Source organism: Ammodytes marinus (genome assembly GCF_949987685.1).
Source record: "Ammodytes marinus genome assembly, chromosome: 5".
Taxonomy (NCBI): Eukaryota; Metazoa; Chordata; class Actinopteri; order Uranoscopiformes; family Ammodytidae; genus Ammodytes; species Ammodytes marinus.
In genome coordinates, this window is record NC_137234.1 from 17,935,953 (window position 1) to 17,955,828 (window position 19,876).

General features: G+C 41.4%; 1 protein-coding gene across 1 annotated transcript in view; it reads left to right on the plus strand.

Annotated features, from left to right (window-relative positions):
• Positions 1 to 6,084: 6,084 nt before the first annotated feature.
• The window catches only part of sema3e (sema domain, immunoglobulin domain (Ig), short basic domain, secreted, (semaphorin) 3E), a gene marked incomplete at its 3' end in the record, with an annotated part of 25,492 nt that continues 11,700 nt past the window's right edge, over positions 6,085 to 19,876 (plus strand). The window contains exon 1 of the mRNA XM_080028216.1: positions 6,085 to 6,299. Coding sequence (XP_079884342.1) covers positions 6,167 to 6,299 — 133 coding nt within the window. The 5' untranslated portion in view covers positions 6,085 to 6,166. The remainder of the gene's footprint in view (positions 6,300 to 19,876) is intronic.

Sequence of the window (19,876 nt, forward strand, 5' to 3'; positions counted from 1 at the left end):
ATAAATAATAAAAAAATCCTTTTTATTTTATTTTATTATAAATGAATCGTGGCATTATTACCACACACTTTTAATCGTCGAGTATTGATATATGGTCATGTCAGCATGGGCAACATACACTGTAAAAAATAAAAATAAAAAAGGGCACTTGATTGGTCCAGGGGGCAAAGGGCAGGTGCTCAGGCACCACTTGGGGTCTATCTGTGCAAGCCCCTGGTGTCTGGCATTTGTAGGAAGACACAATATAAGAAACAAAACACACTAGTCCATAATTTACTTAGAGAAACACAACTGCTTATGGATACACCGAAAGTATGACTCATGCTCTTAATTTTCTGAGCTGGATACAGTATGTGCGACTTTCTTAAACATTTGGTCTCAATTAAAGATTTTTTTTATTTAGGTTTATGTCTTTGGACATAAAGCTGGTTTCTTTCTTACATTGATTGAATGTTTCTTCAGATGGGTTTAGCAATTAATAACAGGGTTTTAACACAAGAGCTAGTCCTCGTTGGTCACAGACATTCATTCCATATAGGATTTTGAGGAACCTTTAACTTTTATTGAGCCACCTTAAGTAGACTAGTAGTCAAAAAATGGAGGCAGCCACAACAAGCAGACCATGGTGGTCCTGCCCTGGAGCAGTATGGGAGCACGCTATCTCAATTTACCAGTCACGTTTCATATTTCATATTTCATATAGACACGTACACATAACCATATGCAGAGCGACTCACATACACACACACACACACACACACACACACACAGGCGCCATGCACTCACACGTGCCAACGAGCACTGCATACATTTACACCCACAGTAACTCTGAGAAAAGTTGTTTTCCCAGTTTAAGCGATGTTATGCAGAGAGGTTTTCCTTAAGCAAAACCAGAGCGGTTGTCTGAATTGATGCAATGTACAGCACTGTAGTTTGGTTTCCCACAGCGATTGAAGCTTTACCACAAATCCACCCTTGCACTTTAGATTTGTTGCGGAATGATATGTGTATGAAATTTCTTAAATCACAAACGAGTGGGCTGAAGAAATACAAATACATTAACATTATTGTCACCATTGTTTTCATATCTATCTGTATTTTGTCTAACAGACAAATGGTTTTGGCAGGCGCCAGACTGCATTTAAAAAACAGCCTTTTCAAGAGGCCTGGATTTTCAATCTTATGCTTTTCTACATAAAAACACTAATGTCAGTGTGCCAAGTATGACGGATGACGACGCACAGGAGGATAAATGGATATAGCAATATAGGTCGGTGAGTTCTTTAGTCCTGTGCTCATGTGCAAAAACATGACAACATTCACCTGAAAGCACATAAACACAATACACACGCATTCATAGGCACACACCCAGACCTGCGCTTGTATTATGTGACGGTTACCATGAAGATGAATGAGAATACACATGGGGCCAGATGGTCACATCCACATATCACTTCAGAGGCGTAACCCATTCCTCCTCTTAACCATCTGTGACTGCAGACCTCTGGTCCGAGCTGGGTTTCCCATTACTGACCCTATAACTAAAATATATGTCCTGAAGCTAAATCACAGGAAGCAAAGAAAGCCAAAAACGGTGACCATGTAGCATCTTTGATAGCAATTTTATATCCACCTGGGCTTAGATGATACATTGGGATTTCTGGCATTATTTTTCGGAAATGAGAGAATGTCTTTACCACGCTTGGGTGCTTAGGACACTCATGCAAAACGTGCACCTACTTAGGGCTTCACCTGAGGGTTAGCAGCACTCAGTAGGAGAGACTAATGGAGTGTAACAGAATATATACAGATTTATTTCCACTATCTATAAACATATGTTAAAAGTGGTTACAAGTACAGTTTACCTATGTGTTAAGGTGTGCCCAGCGGGTTTCATACCATAATGTTCGCACTCAGCAGACACAGCTCAGCCAACCAAAACACACCTGGCTTCTCAGTCAGAGTCGTGCTGCTGCCTGTCTGTCTGTTTTACAATTCCTTCCTCTGGGGCTAAGAGTGACCTCCTCTCCCGGCCTGTGTGGTATAACAATGCAACAGTAGCACTCTGATAGAATCTGCACAAACATGATAAATGTGTTCTGCTCTGACTGTGTTGAGCCGCTAACGTTATATCGCAGTGAACTGTAATTGCTGATCAATGGCCAAGGAAACAAGGACTTCTACCTGCATTGAAATGATGACTGATTACTCTATAGTCAGTGTACGCCACTGGGACAGACTTCACTGGGCATATGATAGCCACCTGTGTAAACGGTTGGAGTATCTAGTGGCTATGAAACACTGGAGCCTCAGAGTGCTGCTTCTGTTGCCGCGGGAGACCAGGGGCCTGACCTCTCTTTAGCAGAGGGGAGCCAAACAGCCTGTCAATAGTAGACCTACACTAACATACACACCATTTCATGCATAAATACATGTCATACACTCAGTGTCATGCCTGAATACATGTATGCATACACACCCATTTGTCAATCTGACTTTGGATCTCTCCATTTCCTTTTCCTTCTTACTCTTTTACACTGTATCAATGCAGCTATATGCACATAAATATTGCCACTTGCGTGAGCATAGCCATTTTTCAAATATTTGTTGGGGTGGGGGGGGGGGGGGAGTGCACATGTCTGTCTCTGCGGGGTCAAACAGGAGGTGAGGGAGGCTTCTGTTGAACAGGGGGTGGTGGATATTGACACAGCATTGACATGAATGAAAATATTTTGCTGTGGTCAGAGAGCATGAAAGGAACACCGGCAGACATTTCATGGCTTATTCAAACAAACGCTAGACATCAGCACTCAATCAAACTCGTATTTTTTCACACGCTTGGGCTTCCTAAAACAGCAGCTAAACGAAAGAGGGCATTTAGCGATGTGACAGGCTGCAGGTCACATTGCGTGCCCACGGTTGTTACCATCGTTGATATTCGAAGCATTCATGGAACTCAAAACAAATATTTTGCATTACAGGCTGAATTAATATTTAAGGTATTGGTGGAATCCCGGGGACGCATGCCACATACTGTAGTGGACAGACTTTCAATGGTGGGGAAAGAAAGAGTGTGTTTTAAGGCTGCTGTGCATGGGAGGGCCCTTGGTACAAGCTCCTAGCACAGTCAGAATCATACTAATGGAAACATCAGTGGCTGAAAGTACAACACAAATCAAGAAGTGAGCGGGGGGGCAGGAGGTTAGTTCAAAGGTGTGGATAGGTGGAGGATTGAGCTGTTGTCGTTTCTGGGCTGAATCTGACTGATTGCCATTGTTAGACTGGTTGAAGGAAGGAGAGACCCATTTAGTCTCTGATGGGCCAGTCTGAGTAAGTGGATGCTGTGCCCACTGTTCTTTGTGCATTAGCTTCTTCAAATGGCTATTAATCTGATGTAGTGGCTTAAGAGATCGGAAAAGAAAATCTTTCGGGCACCTCTCATCATGATGTGAGACTTAAATATGCTCTTATATTAATGCTTAGTTCAAAGTGATGAAAAAGTGCGTCACAGTCAGTCGGAAAGTGTCGGCTACACAGGGGAGCTGACGTTGAACAGTTGTCTCACCATCATCGACAGATGAGAGTCTATAATTGCACCATGCAATGGAATAACAGAGATATGTATGTTACGAGACCACCACACACACACAAAGTCCTTCTGTTCTGGTGTGGAACAGGTGCAACGTGGGAGTTGGAGCCTTCAGATCCCAGGGTGGCGCTAAGGGGTGGGAGTGCAGCTGCTACACACCCCATACAATAATTTCCATATTGTATGTGTCTTTATGTATAGACCTGCCATTTGCTGATGGGTATGCATTCACACTCATATTCACTTTCCGTATATTTCTCTCTTCGCCATTATTATCTGCCTCCCCTTTAAGCTTTTCATCCAAACTATTCTGCCATTTTTCATTGCATTTTGTTTGTTACATTGTAGCAATTTTGTGTTTGCTGTTGAGGTTTTGCTGTTGATAAATGTGGAGATGAGTTCTGAATTCTGAATTCCACTGGAAATTTTCTTTTTTAACACTTGGTTTTGCAGGACAATTATAATCAAATGTGAACGGGACACACAGCAAGACAAAAATACACGTCTTTTTTATGGACTTATGGAATGCTTCCACTTTAAGGATCAGCATGACTCAATGTTGGTGTCACCACAGTCATGAGAAAGAGACAGAGAGAGAGAAACAGATGTATGACAGAGAGCTTTAGAGAGCTTTACTAAAGACAGACGACACTTTTCTATAGTAACTGGACGCCTGTGGGACTTTCCTGTGGGACACGTCACGTCTTGTAATTTCTTTTTTTGAATATGTGTTTGTGTGTGTGTGTGTGTGTGTGTGTGTGTGTGTGTGTGTGTGTGTGTGTGTGTGTGTTTGTTAATCATATTCAGAAAGCTCTGGACCTTGAGATAAACAAAATACTCATAGCATGTCTATGAGTTCCACATGAATATTTTAAGCAATACTGGCAACACCTGAATACATTTACCAACACATACACACATGTAGTACTGGAAGACAAAGACCAGATACACACTTATTTCAACAGAATTTAGTAGCATAGAAAGAGAAAGAAGGAGAAAAAAGGGAAAAGCTAGACATGTTATGACATATCAAGGAAGAAAGTGCTGGACACAAGGACAAACTAATAACCGGGTTTCACAGACCTGAGGTGTGTGAGAGATGGCTAGATAAACACAAGACGTTTAAAATGGCAGCTTGAAGAAAATTGTATGAAAGAAACCTTGAATGCTTTTACAAAAGAAAATCCATGGTAACATAATGACTATCCGCGTGAAAACAAACATAAAGAAGGCAATAATTGAAAATGAAAGAAGTGCCAGAATGAAGAGGCTGAAATCCTTGTCCATGTTCCACGCAAGTAAGGTAGGAGAAAAACAGAGGTGGTGAAGGAGGAGGAGAAGGGGAGAGGAGAGGAGAGGCAAGGGGGTGGGGGGGTTGGTCTGTAGTGTTACATGAGAGGCAGTATGACTAAGGGGAGAGCCTGGGAGAGAGTCATACTGAGTCTGCCTGGGAGACACAGCACTCTTAATTCAGCTGCCTGGGAGGGAGAGAGAGAGAGAGAGTGAGAGTGAGAGTGAGAGAAAGAGAGAGATCTCTACGGCAATCTAGAGGAAGGAGCAGGCAATTTTCAGCACTTTAAGCTGATATACACTCTCCACGGTACAAACCACACACAGAGACACACACACAGAGACACACACACAGAGACACACACACACACACACACACACACACACACACACACACACACACAGAGGCTTTCCCTTAGACACATCACAGCAGGGCAGGTGGCCTCTGCCCTGATCAGCAGCTGTGGCAGAAGCCATCTTAACTGACTCACTGAGGTTGGAGCTGAGGTTTTGGATCCTCCCTGACCGTTGGAGCGTGAGCAGAGTTAGGAGCAGGGGAGACCGCACGCCAGGCACGAGACTCCTCAGTCCTCCCCTCTCCCACTCACTCTGCCTTCTCCTGGGCTCCTGTCCAGAGAATGACTGGCTCCAGTGGACCCAAGAGGAGGAGAAACGCAGCCTGAGGGAACACTACTACAGCAGCTCCAACCCTCAACCTGCCTGCCTTCCTGCTGGGACAGACACATGCATTTAGCTTTCCCCAAATAAAAAGCTCATTTACTTTTGAGCAATTTTTTTGTTTGTTTTAGCTGTCATCAGATCAGGAATACTTCTAAGGTCTAAGCTGGCCATAGAGACAGACAGACAGACAGAAGGACGGACATATGGACAAGAGAGCAGTGGGCACTGCGGCGTGAATGTAGCAACTGGACTTCTCTTCTCTCCCTGGTTACTGAGACCAAACAAGGATAATACCCAGAGCACTGCTACCCTGTCCACCGAGGTAGTGGGTGGATGCAGCTTTCAGCAGACTGCTATAGGGGAAGGCAGAGACTGTATAGAAGCTGCAGAGATACACCTAGTTCATCCCCCGGTGGAGCTGATCATCAGGAAAAGGATCGGTATACCTTCAAGCTGACTTTTGCTGGATCGTTATCTTTTAAAGAATACATTGTTTTTGCAGGAATTCGAAGGGCAAAGAACTGTGGACTTTTTTTTGTTTCTTTTCATGGACTTTGCTGCCTATGTTGAGTGCACTTGCAGGTTTACTGTGTAGATGAACACAGGATGTGTGTCTCAATGAGGATGGCAGAGTGCATAAGGACTGTGTTTCTGACACTGATGCTGCTGTATCTTGTTCTGCTGGGCACGACGCTCACAGCACAGAGCATTTATCCAAGGATTCGGCTCTCCCACAAAGGTAAAGAAAGAACCTTATTGTACCAAATGAATTACCCAAGTACCTAATTATCTTTAATATACTTGGGCAACTAATAGGTGTGATACAAGTGCAAATGCTCTCTGGTGTTGCACCAATATAAAACAATGACAGGCTTTAGGTGACGCAGCACAGCGTGTTTTATTGTTTACAGTAGTGAATGCTGCCTCAACTGAAGCTAGCACTCTCTGTTCAGTGCCTTCAATGCCTAATGAGAATACGACAGGTGGAACAGAACAGACATTTCCCTTTGAGATGTATGTAAAAGAGAAATGTTTATGTATGCAGAAAATGCACCAATACAGAGCACACATACATACATACATACCACAGCCCGATGGTCCCACAGTCCTATGTTCCTTAAATTGGTAATAAGGTTCAGGCATCACAGCTGGATGGTTAGGGTTAGGGTAAGGGGACAGGGAGAGGTTAGAATATGAGTGAAACACACACACACACACACACACACACACACACACACACACACATATACATATACACATACACACACACACACACACACACACACATATTCCCTACAGTTAGATTACTTAGAAAATGTGGGACCATCGGGCTGTGGATACATAGACACGCTCCCATGGAATGTAACATACAAAAAAAAATAGTTCAGAGAAGTGACACCTTCTGTGAATGTTTAAAATAAGCCGCAGGTTATCCATCGCATGTAGCAAGATGGTCATAGAAGATTTATGTTGAAGCCTGAGAGAAACCATGCAGGGTTTGGTCTCGTAGAGCTGACTTCTACTCTGACTCCGTGAAGTGCATACTTTTCTCGCTCAGTGTTGATGTTCAAGGACCCTCCTTGCGGTTTGTTTTGATCCCCTGGCCATGGTGGCTGAGAATTCACAATGTGGCTTTCTTTCATGCCATAGTGGCAGGGAGATAGAGGAGTTATTTTGGGGATGGGAATGGATGAAGCTGTGCATGTGACTGAGGGAGAGACAAGTGTCTGTATATGCCTGTTTACGTGTGCGTGGGAGTTTTGAGATATGGATGTCGAGCAATGGTATGCGGAGTGAATATTGTGTATCTCTTTGGCAATAATGAGGGTTTTATCTTTTTCATCTTTTTCATCTTTTGTAGACACACTCTTGAGTAGATATTGCTTTTTTTCTCACAGTTTCTTTGATCTCAATATCAACAGAAGGTGGTGATTCCACATAAGCCTGTTAGTCTTGGTTGAATATACGTGTGGAATGTGTATGGTCAATAACTCATAAATACGGTCCTGTGAGTTTGTTATGAGAGTTGCCAAGTCAGGCTGAAACCTCTTTTCGCAAAGTGGAATCTGTCAGCCACAATCAAATAAACTGAATACAGTATAACACAGTTTTCAAGCGAAAGGTAATAGAAATTAAAGTAAAACAATGTGATGGAATTCATGGACAAACTGAGAGAAAAATATGAGAAAAAGAAATTAGCAAGCTTGGCTACAGCATGACAAAGTGTATACAGTATATGAATTAATGCGACCAGACCACTGCTGATGTGCTCAGTCATCAATGCCAAATCAGTATTTGTTATGCTCGTGACTATCGTATATCAACCGATTCATTAACCGCCCGAGGGGAAAGCCGCTACTGTGATTGACATCCTCCCTCCCTCTCTTTCCTCTGATACATGTTCCGGCTAGCACAGAGCGCCATGAAAAGCCTGCAGTTGGATCCTATCATTATGGAATGAAAAACATCTAAGCCTTAATATATGCCTCATGGGCTCTGCGAGTGACTCTTGCACACACCCATGAGTTCACACACATACATACACAGAGAGACATACGCACACATCCACAAGCAGAATAGTGTGAATTCCTTACACACCAATGACTTGGATGCAGTTCAGGGAGATTGAGAGGGATGTGGTTTTAACTATTCACCCTTAGGACTAAGATAATATTACCATAACATCTGGCACCAAAGCACGGTGAAAACAACTAGATTTCCCTCTTTGATAGGAAGACTGATCGTGGAGGTAAAATGTTAACAATGTCAGTAAAGACATATTTTTACCCTGCTTCTGCTCAAAGGAGCAAATACAGAGTGTTGGATCAATAGAAATCTCAATTAAATACCAGATCAACTTTCTCCTGGTTTCTTGGAATTAATTCCCTTGGGCACATCATGTGTTTCAAGGACGTCCTTCTGACCGTGCAGTATGGATTTCTGTATGCTTTGATGTTAGGCACACCCCACACATGGTGTGGAATTATTATTCACTCACACTTTCATCTATTCCCCATCTTCTTGTCTAGACTTCTGGACCAGTGAAGATTATTCTTAATTTCCACATTTATTTCACCATCAGCAGTCATCCTTTCCTTTGCTTACACCACCAATTAACCGCAGTTCCAAAAGGTCATTACCTAAATCACATGCAGGATTGAGTTACCATGACAGACTCGCCTCTGTCTGTAAAGCGAATCGACCTTAATCTTTGACTGCACAGCTTCCAAAGACCTTAAGCACAGGCTATATGTGTTCATAATCTCCAATTGCTTGGATTTAAGGCCAATCAAACTCCCTAAATCCTGTAGATTATTACGTGTATACATGCCTTGCTGGGAGATGTGCTCACTATAAAACCTTAAATTAATTAAAGGTGCTCTGTGGAACTTTCAGTATGTGTTAATTCTTGCACCCCCTATGGACAAAAAAGGTAGTATTTTTACTACGCAAGCCGTAGTTCCTGGGTGAGCGTAACCATGACAAAGGCATTAAGAAAAACTATATAAAAATAGCATTCTTTGCACTGATGATCTTGTTTGCTGTTACATGTCATCGTAGCACCTAATAAAACTATAATATTAATTCACGTATTCGTTTCTTAAGAGGAAAGGACAAGATGCAAAAATGCTTGAGGAGTCAGACGAAAAAAGTTCTATGGTATTTAATGAAAAATGATGTTCAGCAGGTTACAGTTATGCAGGTCAAGCGAACAGCCAAAAAGAAAGTCAGTGTCTCTCTCTTCATCAACACATTATACAAGTCCAGATATGCATTTGATTGGTCTATTTTGGATCATCCTCTTCTTTCGTCTTCCGGGTTGTTGAATCTGCCATATGGGGAGTGAAACGCCTGAGCTGTGTCCTTGATAGAATAAGGTGTCTTATCTGTTGCTACACTACCATGTGAACGAGCTTACAGAGGGCCATTGTTTAAAAAGGGATACTCCTTGGCCTCGAGGCTTTGGGAAAGTCAAAAATTTTACATCAGTATGTCATGAAATGTCTAAGTTCTTACAGAAGGAGCGTTTTAACGCAGTATAGAGTTCTACGACTTTCTATATCATATGATTATCAATGATTAATTGTTAGTTAGGCTATATAAGATAAATTGATTAAATGAATTAATGATGGAGATATATCATCATTAATTATTGAGAATTAAAAATCCTGACAAACCCTCTTTTAACACACTTTTAGTGTGTTAACAATAAAGCTAAAATAAAGGATTTTAAACTAGAACAATACAAGTCTAGTTCTCACCTAGCAAGCAGTATAGGGAAATAACTAGAACAAAGAAGCAGTCCCTAGGGTGGATTCTTGCACAAACTCTTCGACCTCAGAGTCAGAGTCTGGCACATACACAGCTACACTGAGCAAGGGCAGCTGATAAGGAGAAGGGAGCTACTTCAGCAGATAAGTAGCATCTGCTCTAGGAGACATCAATGGTTGTCTCACAAAATGCGGTAGTGCATACACTACAATGGAAATCAGCACGTAGCACAGAAAGATTCACTAGTCACAGTGGCTTACATTTATCACGTTTCTAACTTATTTCTAACTAGGAAAATACGTCTAAATAAACAACAAAAGTAAAAATCAACACACATTACTGAAAGGGAAATCGGTGATACCTAGGAAAACTCAGAGTCAGTCATACATTTATCCAAGAATGTGTCGTAATACTGTATATGTAAGAATTTGTGTTTGTGCAGGGTCAGCCAAAGTTCCATCGTGTCACTTCTGCTATCTGTAACATATTATGCAGACAACCGAAATAAGATTGTCTGGGGATTCAAACCTCCTAGCAGTGACTTCCATTCATCTAGGGCCTCTATGTGTAATATGTGTATATTCTAGTGCGTGCTGATTAAAGTCAATATATATAATATGAGTGGGCACCTCTAAAAGTTAATTTTCGCTACACACGGAAAAAACAACACTAAACAGTTAAATTAAACAGTTTAAACATTCACTATCAGTGACATTTGTTAATCTACTGGTGCAGCCTCTAAATGAGTCTAAAATCAGAATACAAAATCCACACTAGGCATGAATCATTTTGTCAGTTTTATCCAGGTATAATTTGCTTACAAAAATCATAAAAAGCTACAAGTCTATGGTGGGTGTTTACCAGTGTCTAATCTCAATCTGGAAGAAAGGGAAACACATGATTATATATCACATAGATTTTCAAAAGATTAACACAAACACACATGGAATCAGAGATTCTAAGTCAAATACAAAGGGTTAACATTTCTAGATTCACATACTAAGTATGAATTAACTTTACTAAGGGTGATTCATTTCATTAACTTCAAACAACCATATGCAATCAGAAGGTTACTGGCTCTGAGGGAACAGTCAGAGCATACATTTACTTTAAGATTGGGCCTATCAAAACAGGGCAGTTCACATAATTAGTGAACATATTTCTTAACAAAAAATTTTTTGTGATGGCTTTTTTCTTCATAGACAATCAGTTTTAACTTATTCGTTTTAGAGCCACACTTGTTGCAATTTTTAATCAAACCTCTTTCAAGAGAGGTCGTGGAGATGAGGTGCACATTGTCAGTGGTGTCTATAGCTCCAGACTTACATTTTACTTATAGTACGTTCAATTTACTGCGTACCTTTTTCACCACAGGGTCATAAGCTCACCTTCTCTGTGAATGTGAACTTTGGACCGCACACACTCCTACTTGGAGCCTTGCTAGGAGTTGCCCCTGGCCCAGCCTGCAACTGCACCTGGACCTGGTCAACACAAAACTTGAGACAAACAATTAGTACAGACAGACAATTAATACAGACAATTAACATATAACAGTTAATTTGCCAGACATCAAAAGAAGGTTCATGACCTCCCTCTTCTCATGTCCTAGGCTATCAGCAATTCATGTGTTGGGAAGTGTTTGTGTGTATGTGTATATGTATGTGTACCTTTAGAGGTTGTCATTGGCAGCGGGGTGTCGGTTAGCTTTCATAACCTATTTAATTATAACCTATATAATTTCCCTCTTTTTACACCATTAAGTGTAAAACTTAATACTACAAAAACAAAAGAAAAATTTCACTGTGGGGAACACTTCACTGACTGAAGTTCCTTCTTAACTCGGAGTAAATCAAGTCCCTCTTCTCTACCAAAAAAAGAAAGAAAAGTAAAACAACCTGTGGAGTTATTAAAACCTAAAACATAAGGAAAAAAAAAAAAAAAAACAGTCTGCAAATAATATTAAACGCATCCTAATGTGCTTTAGTCAAGGGTCAATTCATTTTTAACCTACAGCATCTAAACGTTATCTAATTTTGTAACTCAGTAAGGGTCCAGTGAACTAATCATCTGGTTTATATAGCTAAATTCAAAGGGGAACACAGTTGGCCAAATCATAAAATAAAAACAAAAAAATAAATCCAGGGGATGGACAATGGGACTGGCATGTTATTGTCTTTGGTATAGCTTTAGCAGGCTACTATTAGTTCTGCATGTTTGTGGGCAGAACAGGCCTGTTGGGGGCACAGGGGAGATCAGTCTCTGGGTCTCCTTAGTACCGATTAGGCATCTGGGTGGGGAATTGGGACCTTTGGCCAGGGGCATAGTTGGCTGGTGTATTCCAGGGAGTTCCAGATCCTCCATATGCCCTTCTTCCACCCAGGTAGGGATCGTTGAAGCCTCCACCTTGTTGTTGTCGTGGGTTTAGCTGCTGCTCTCGTCGCTGAATCGTTTCCTTAACGTATGGGCAATCTCTAACCCAGTGTCCGTCCTCCTTGCAGACATAACACGGGTGGCTTTGATTTCCATTCCCTTTTCCATTATACTTGCCGCGCCCCCTGCCATTGTTATTATTCCGTTGGTTCTGCTGTGGCTGTGGGTTCTGATAGTAGGTGGAAGCAGGTTGCTCACATGGTGGGGATGGAGAAGTCACAACCATTCGTTTAGGCTTAGGCTTGGCTTTACCATACTCCTCCACCTGTAGTTTCAGCAGGCGTTTAGTCAGGTCTTTCAGCTCTTCCTCCTCCTTGCTTTGTTCTGCCTGATATAGTTTGTAGAAGTGGGCTAGAGTACTCCTCCATGTAGTGTACTTCTTATGAGCGAATGGTAGTTCTGCTGCCAACGCTTTCTGAACGGGTGCAGGGAGGCCTTTGATACACTGCATCCTCCACATGGCTTGTATGGCATCACTGGCATCGTGTCTTTCCCCTGTGTGTGTTTCCCACTCCTCAGCAGCCCTCTTTAGGTACGATAGGATCGCCTCATCCTTGTTGATCTTAATTTCCGCTACGTCAGTGACAGTTCTATCAGTAGGGAACTGCTCACGTAGTGCCGTCCACAGAGGAGCCCTAAACGTATTCAGGGGGGTGTTTTCAGGTGTGGTGGATAGTATTCCTGCATTGACGAGGAGGCGGCATGCCATGTCAGAGCCCTCTACTCGACCTAGTAAGGCCTTCAGATCACCTGCACAGAGACTATCTCCCATAGTCAAGTTCTCGAATTGTCTGATCCACTGGCTAGCCCCTTCTGTAAGTTCAGGAAGCTTCTCAATGAGTGTTTCTATGTCTCTATGGGCAAAGGGCGTGTAGACGTGTGCTCCAGTAGCTGCTACACGTAGTGGCAGTTGGAGATTAGTGGGGACTCCAGGTGTTGATGTAGATCTAGCCATGCTTCTGGTTCGCATGACAGAGGGGATAAAGGGACCGGTGCCACTGGGGCCTGGTTGAGGGCTCGGTGTGGCCATGGGAGGGGTGTCGACGAGCAGGCTCCCAGTCGCTTCTCCCTCTTTTTCTTCCAGACCAGCCGTAACTTTATCAAGTCTTTTCTTAATGTGCTCAGCAACGTCCTCCTCCGTAGGTGACTGTCTTTGTCTTTGGAGACAAAGGCATCTCGGGGTCATTGCAGGTGGGAATGAGGTAGTGTTAGGGGAAGCAACAGGGCATACCTGCTCCTCATTTTCGTAACTGTACATCTTTTGCTAGGGGGGGAAATAACAAAACCTAGAAATAAAAATAAAAAAGTGTTCCCCTTGAATTTGAATTATAGAGATATCAGTCAAAACTAAGATATCTTGCCTTTTTTGTGTTGTCAGAGCGATCGCTGCCTTCAACTAGAGATAAGACCCACCAACTGTCCACTAGAACAAGCCTGGGGCCTAAAAAGGGATAAAAGAAAAGAAAGTTAACGACACTAATAATACCCACTACACAGTATAATTACTAATGTTTGGTAATTACTAGTTCATTAACCATGCATTTCGAGAAGACACTATTTATCTCTCCCTCTTTTTTTTCAAAAGAAACTCTTTTTAAAAACACAGCTGATCACATCTTTTGTTTCTCACATCAAAACGAGTCTAACAAACAAGACACTATTGCGTCTGGAGTACCTTTAACTTGAGATATTTAGAAGGATAGTCCACGCCTTAAAAAATAAATCAAAAAACAAACATCAAAAACGTGTGGCACCTTTAAATTGAGATATTTATCTCCACTGTCTATAATCAGGGCCTTATATTGCATGAAATACCACAAAGCGTGTATTTAACCTTATAGAGCAACACTTTAAAGCTCCCAGAGCTTGGGGCAGATTTTTTCAAAGAGAACCCTCAGAGTGAGAGTGACTCAACTACATTAGTATCTTATTCAAACGGGACCTATATAATACTATGCATGATTATACAATACATTTAAACCTTTTAATCTGATAATAGTCAATAATCCTGTAAAACAGTGCTACTTTCACGCATTTCAATGAGAACTCTCCGCAGGCTTCGTGTGTGTGTGTGTGTGTGTGTGTGTGTGTAATGTGTTTAGCAGCGTCAGCGTGTGTGCTTGAGGTAATACTCTGTTAGTATCTGTTTTGAGGTAGACAATAAATAACATGCAAACACTAGACAAATACATAAACATGCAGTTATATAACGTACAATTATTTCCATGCTGGTTAAGACAAGTAGTAGTATTTTTAAGACGGGTTTCCCATAATTAATCCACTTAGCTAGAAGTATTCTTAACTATAAGAAAGCCAATTTACAGAGCTCGCATTCAAACATTATTTTTTTCTTAACCCCACCGGGTCTTCTTCAAACTCCCAGCCGTCCCGTGGTAATTCAGTAAAGCAACCCCCTCCAAATTCTAACGCGGCCGTCGAAACCAAGGTGTGCTTTAACGTAACTTGTAAAGCAACCCCCCTCTAGTTAACGCGGACGTCGCGACTGAAGTGTACTTTAGCGTAATTCCAAACTATACTTTTTTAACACAAAGCCTATTTCTACCATGTCAAAACATGATCATGGAGTCACTCTCTTATTTGACAAATTACTGGTTGCCCAGGATCTATTTAGGAAAGACAGATCAATAGACTTTGTCAAATAGAAAAGCTCTCCGTCGACATATGAAATCCGTTATCTTGCATCTGTGCAAATTGTTAAACCTTATCCACATAAGGATACAATCCCTGCTGTATATTTTTTACTTAACAATTTTCAATTTTCCAATTTATATGAGGTGTCTTTTACAATCACCTATTTACTAAATCAGGTTCTGACAGTTTCCCGTACCTAGTGATACGCACAAATGCATTTTTCATACCATATTTAAAGCGGCTCTGCAAACTAGGGAAAATAATTAAACCAGCATTTCAAAAGCACAGACTGGACAAACACAGCACATATATGCAAGAATTTTTTCTGCTTCTGCCGAACATCATTTCCTCATTCTCCAAAACAAATTAAAAAATTCAAACTAACTTAAATTTATACCACTCTGTTAGGACCCGGCTTCAGACTCACCACTCAACAAAATTTGGCATAGTCAAATATGAACTTTGGTTTTTAAAAAACAACAGGTGTCCAATTACCTTTTTTCTTTTTGTCAGCGCTGATGTGTTGAGTGGAGGCTCCGCTTCCAGGCCCGACCAGCTGGTCGAGGCTCGTCCTCCTCTCTTCCCCCCTCTTTAGGACGTCGAGGGTCACCAATTTAATAAAACTATAATATTAATTCACGTATTCGTTTCTTAAGAGGAAAGGACAAGATGCAAAAATGCTTGAGGAGTCAGACGAAAAAAGTTCTATGGTATTTAATGAAAAATGATGTTCAGCAGGTTACAGTTATGCAGGTCAAGCGAACAGCCAAAAAGAAAGTCAGTGTCTCTCTCTTCATCAACACATTATACAAGTCCAGATATGCATTTGATTGGTCTATTTTGGATCATCCTCTTCTTTCGTCTTCCGGGTTGTTGAATCTGCCATATGGGGAGTGAAACGCCTGAGCTGTGTCCTTGATAGAATAAGGTGTCTTATCTGTTGCTACACTACCATGTGAACGAGCTTACAGAGGGCCATTGTTTAAAAAGGGATACTCCTTGGCCTCGAGGCTTTGGGAAAGTCAAAAATTTTACATCAGTATGTCATGAAATGTCTAAGTTCTTACAGAAGGAGCGTTTTAACGCAGTATAGAGTTCTACGACTTTCTATATCATATGATTATCAATGATTAATTGTTAGTTAGGCTATATAAGATAAATTGATTAAATGAATTAATGATGGAGATATATCATCATTAATTATTGAGAATTAAAAATCCTGACACACCTTTAAATTGAAATGTGAAATGTGTTTGTTTTACATTGTTTGCCTTTGTACACAGATCTGTGAGATTAAAATATCTATAGTTAAATGCTTGTCACAGCAGTTTCGGAGCCTGACCTGAGGACAGAACTTAGTGCTTCTTTAAAGAGGACCTATGATGCTTTTTGACTTTTATGACCTATAAACGTTGTTATGATGATTCATAGTCATGCTTAACCATACTAAATTATCAAATAATGACTTACATGCATTTCGACGTATTCCCTGCTGACCGTCTGGGGTGTCTGTGCAGAGCACTAAACACTATTCTAGCCAGTCGAGAAGTCACGTCTTCAAAGCGGTCTACCCTTTCATAATTTGTGACGTCGCATAAAAATTTGTGACGTGACCACGCGGATGTTTCCATGTATGGTAATGCTGTCACTTCCCTGTTCGCGTCTGCCTCGTGCCCTTATAGGTCCATGCTCGCGCTTCCCGCCACTGAAAGTGTTCCGGAAGGAAGGTAACCAATCACAACGGAGTGGGGTTTGCAGGAGGGGGGGGGGGAGGGTAGCGGAGATGGCCGATGCACAGGCGGAGGGAGCGGAGATTGCCGAAGCACACACACTCAAGTGTTGACAGGATGTGCTGGATCGCCAAAATAAGAGAAAGAGCTTCCCGAAAATCTACATAGTTTTTTGTGATGTGATTCGTGTCAGGTTGCTCTATAGCAGTGTAAAACAAGAAATTAAGACCAGAAAAGTAGTATAATAGGTCCTCTTTAACGACAACCATCAATTCTGCTGCAAATGAAGCTGTGGCACAGCAAGTACCTGTCAGAGTCCAAGCGAGCTGCAGGTAGATGGCACAGACATATGTTGCTTGGCTTGAGCTGAAGAGGTGATGGAGCACTCTTCGTTGTGGGGACGACCCTAGTATAAGATCAAAGTCAAAGACACTTCCGTGACGCATAGTTTATTATGCTAGTTTACTCATTTTTACTTGTCAGTGCAAATAACTGGGTAAGACAACAACATTAAACCTAAAAATTCATATCCAAAATATATGGTTTTCCTTCTGTTTTCTCAGAACAACAAAATAAGTTTATCACATTCCTGTTGAATGAGTTGACAGGTTATTTAAGGGAACATGCTTGGGTCGCGAGTCGAGTAAAAGTGTCTAAGAGAGCAGCTGTTGCAAACACGCATGACACAACTTGACCATTTAAGACAATGTAAGTTGACGAGGCATTCCCTCGGCATGTCTGCCAAAATATGTTTTCTTAAAAGTCACAATGATTTAGTAAGTCATATTATATATTTTTCTTAGGAAAGGTGTAAAGTTGTTAAGTTAAGTTAGCCCTTGATTTTAAGCTGTTCTGATAACATCACACTGTGTATGTCCATGAATAGATACATGCTCTCCCCTTTTCAACGTTTTCTCATAGAACATTTAAAAATTATATGATTAAAGCACCAGGCAGCTGAATTGACTTGTGTGCTAGACATACATTCTAATTTTAAAATGTAATGCGAATATGCGGGAGCATGTGAAGCTTTTGCAAATGCTGAATCCTTTTCAGAAGTGCTTTCTTCAGCACTTCACTGTAACATTGTGGGATTTAAGCAGAAGAGGCGAGGTGCCTGCACGTGTGAACACGGGGATAACTCAGGTAGCAATTACTGGCATATGAAATTCCCCTTTGAGCTATAATTTTAAAGTGTGTGTTCCAGACAAAAAAAAAACGTAAACTTTCTCAATATATTTTTACAACCTTGAAATGATGTGGCTGTAGGTGACTTTCTTCAGAAGGTGCAGGGGAATACCAGTTTGGCCTAGAGTTGTGTCTGCCTGAAATGTAAAGAAGTAGGGGAATTTTGAAGATTTTTTTTCTATACAAATCTAATGTGAAAAGTGAGTGGTTCCATTAACCTTCTTCCGCCCACATGTGCAGAGACCTATAATTAACATTTACCACATTGGATCGTGGCCATGAGGTGGTAGACCGTACATCAAACCACTGGAAAATGGAGGGCATGGTGATGATTAGATAAATCGCCCCCTTTTAGGTCAGCAAGGGAAAAATCATATTTTTTCAACCCCTTCCCCTCCCCTCCCCTCCCCTCTCCCTCTTTCTGTCTCTCTCTCTCCCTCTTTCACTCTCTCTTTCTCATTTGTAGATGTACATCTCAGCGTCCCTTTCTCTCCCATTGTGTTATGTGTGTGCTCTCCAGTTCATTAATGAGATGTCCAGAGGGGAAGGCAGCTGGTGAAACTCTAATATCCTTTCTGACCTTTTCCCTGTGAAGGGACCAAGGAGAGGAGATGAGTTAAGTTTGTGAAATGGGAAGAGTAGAGAGAGAGAAAGAGGCCACAAATACTGTTTGAGTCTTCAGAGAGTATGCTGCAATGATATAATGGAGGGTGAAATATAAAAAGGGGGATGAACACTTCGAGACAGAAATACAAAATGGATATTGCTGGCAGTTTAAAGTAGAGCACAGCTTGAATAAATGGAAAAACAGACAAATGTACAATAAACTTGTATCTGTAAATTTAAATGACTTAACCTTTAAGTTAAGCTACTTAAAACAAGCAAACTTTCTTTCTGTGCAAACGTTGCTCTACACATATTCAGTCCGAAAATCAGTTTACACCACGCGAGGCTTTTGACATACAGCTATGCATTGACACTCAGTAATCAATGACGAATGCATTTGGGATTCAAGTTCATATTAGATGTAATGTATGGTTGAGGAAGTATAGTTTTGGATCAATGGGATACACTTTTATTAAATGTCATTCACATACAGCGCTGCCTTTATCTGGAAAGCATATTTAAACATGACAAGCCATACTGTACATGTTTGATTAAGAGATGTACATCTGTTTGGGCCGTTGCCAAGGTATTCTATTGATTTATAACTTAATAGGTCGCAGCTTTACACTTGGTCTTTATTCCAGATGAAACAAACGTTGCTCTCTCTCTCTCTCTCTCTCTCTCTTTCTCTCTCTCATCCTGTTCGGACACTCCATGTGGCTTTCATTTTGCTCTGTGACATCATTCCACCTACACATACGCACACAAGAGGATACAGGAAGACAAGGCTGAATACGGATAATGGCATAACACCCAGGTTCTTTAGCTCCTGACCCCGACCCCCAGGGGCTCAACAGTCTCATTCATTCCTCGACGCCACACGGAGAAGAGATTTCCTCCTCATTCGCTTTCCCTTTATCTCCAGCAGTAATTCTCTTTATTTCTGTTACAGCACAAGTCCCATTACTCAGTATGAATGAGGGAATATGAGACCTCCTACCACACATTTGATTTCTGACATGACTTGTGTGCGTTGTATTGGATGGATGGAATTATGATAGTACATTCAATTTGTGTGTTTATGGTTTCAGGGGAGGTTTCTTGTACAATCTCCGGTGTGCCTTTATCTTGGTTGACACAACATGAATATTCCCCCGGCTGCTAAGAAACTAATAATGTAAAGTAGGCTGCTACTGCAAACACACACACACACACATACTATGCATTATTGCTCTCCACGGTGCAGCAACACAATGTTTTCCATAACATGGATTGAGAGGAGATCACAATGTTTATTTTGATTTGACTTCCCCAAATCTTCTCAAGCATCTCTCAGCACTCCTCAAGACAGCCGATGAAAGTGTCTGTCTTGAGGGACTCCTTTTTTTCTCTGGGTTTTCCATTTGAAGTGGAATCACAGGAGGGCCATGCTTCTGCT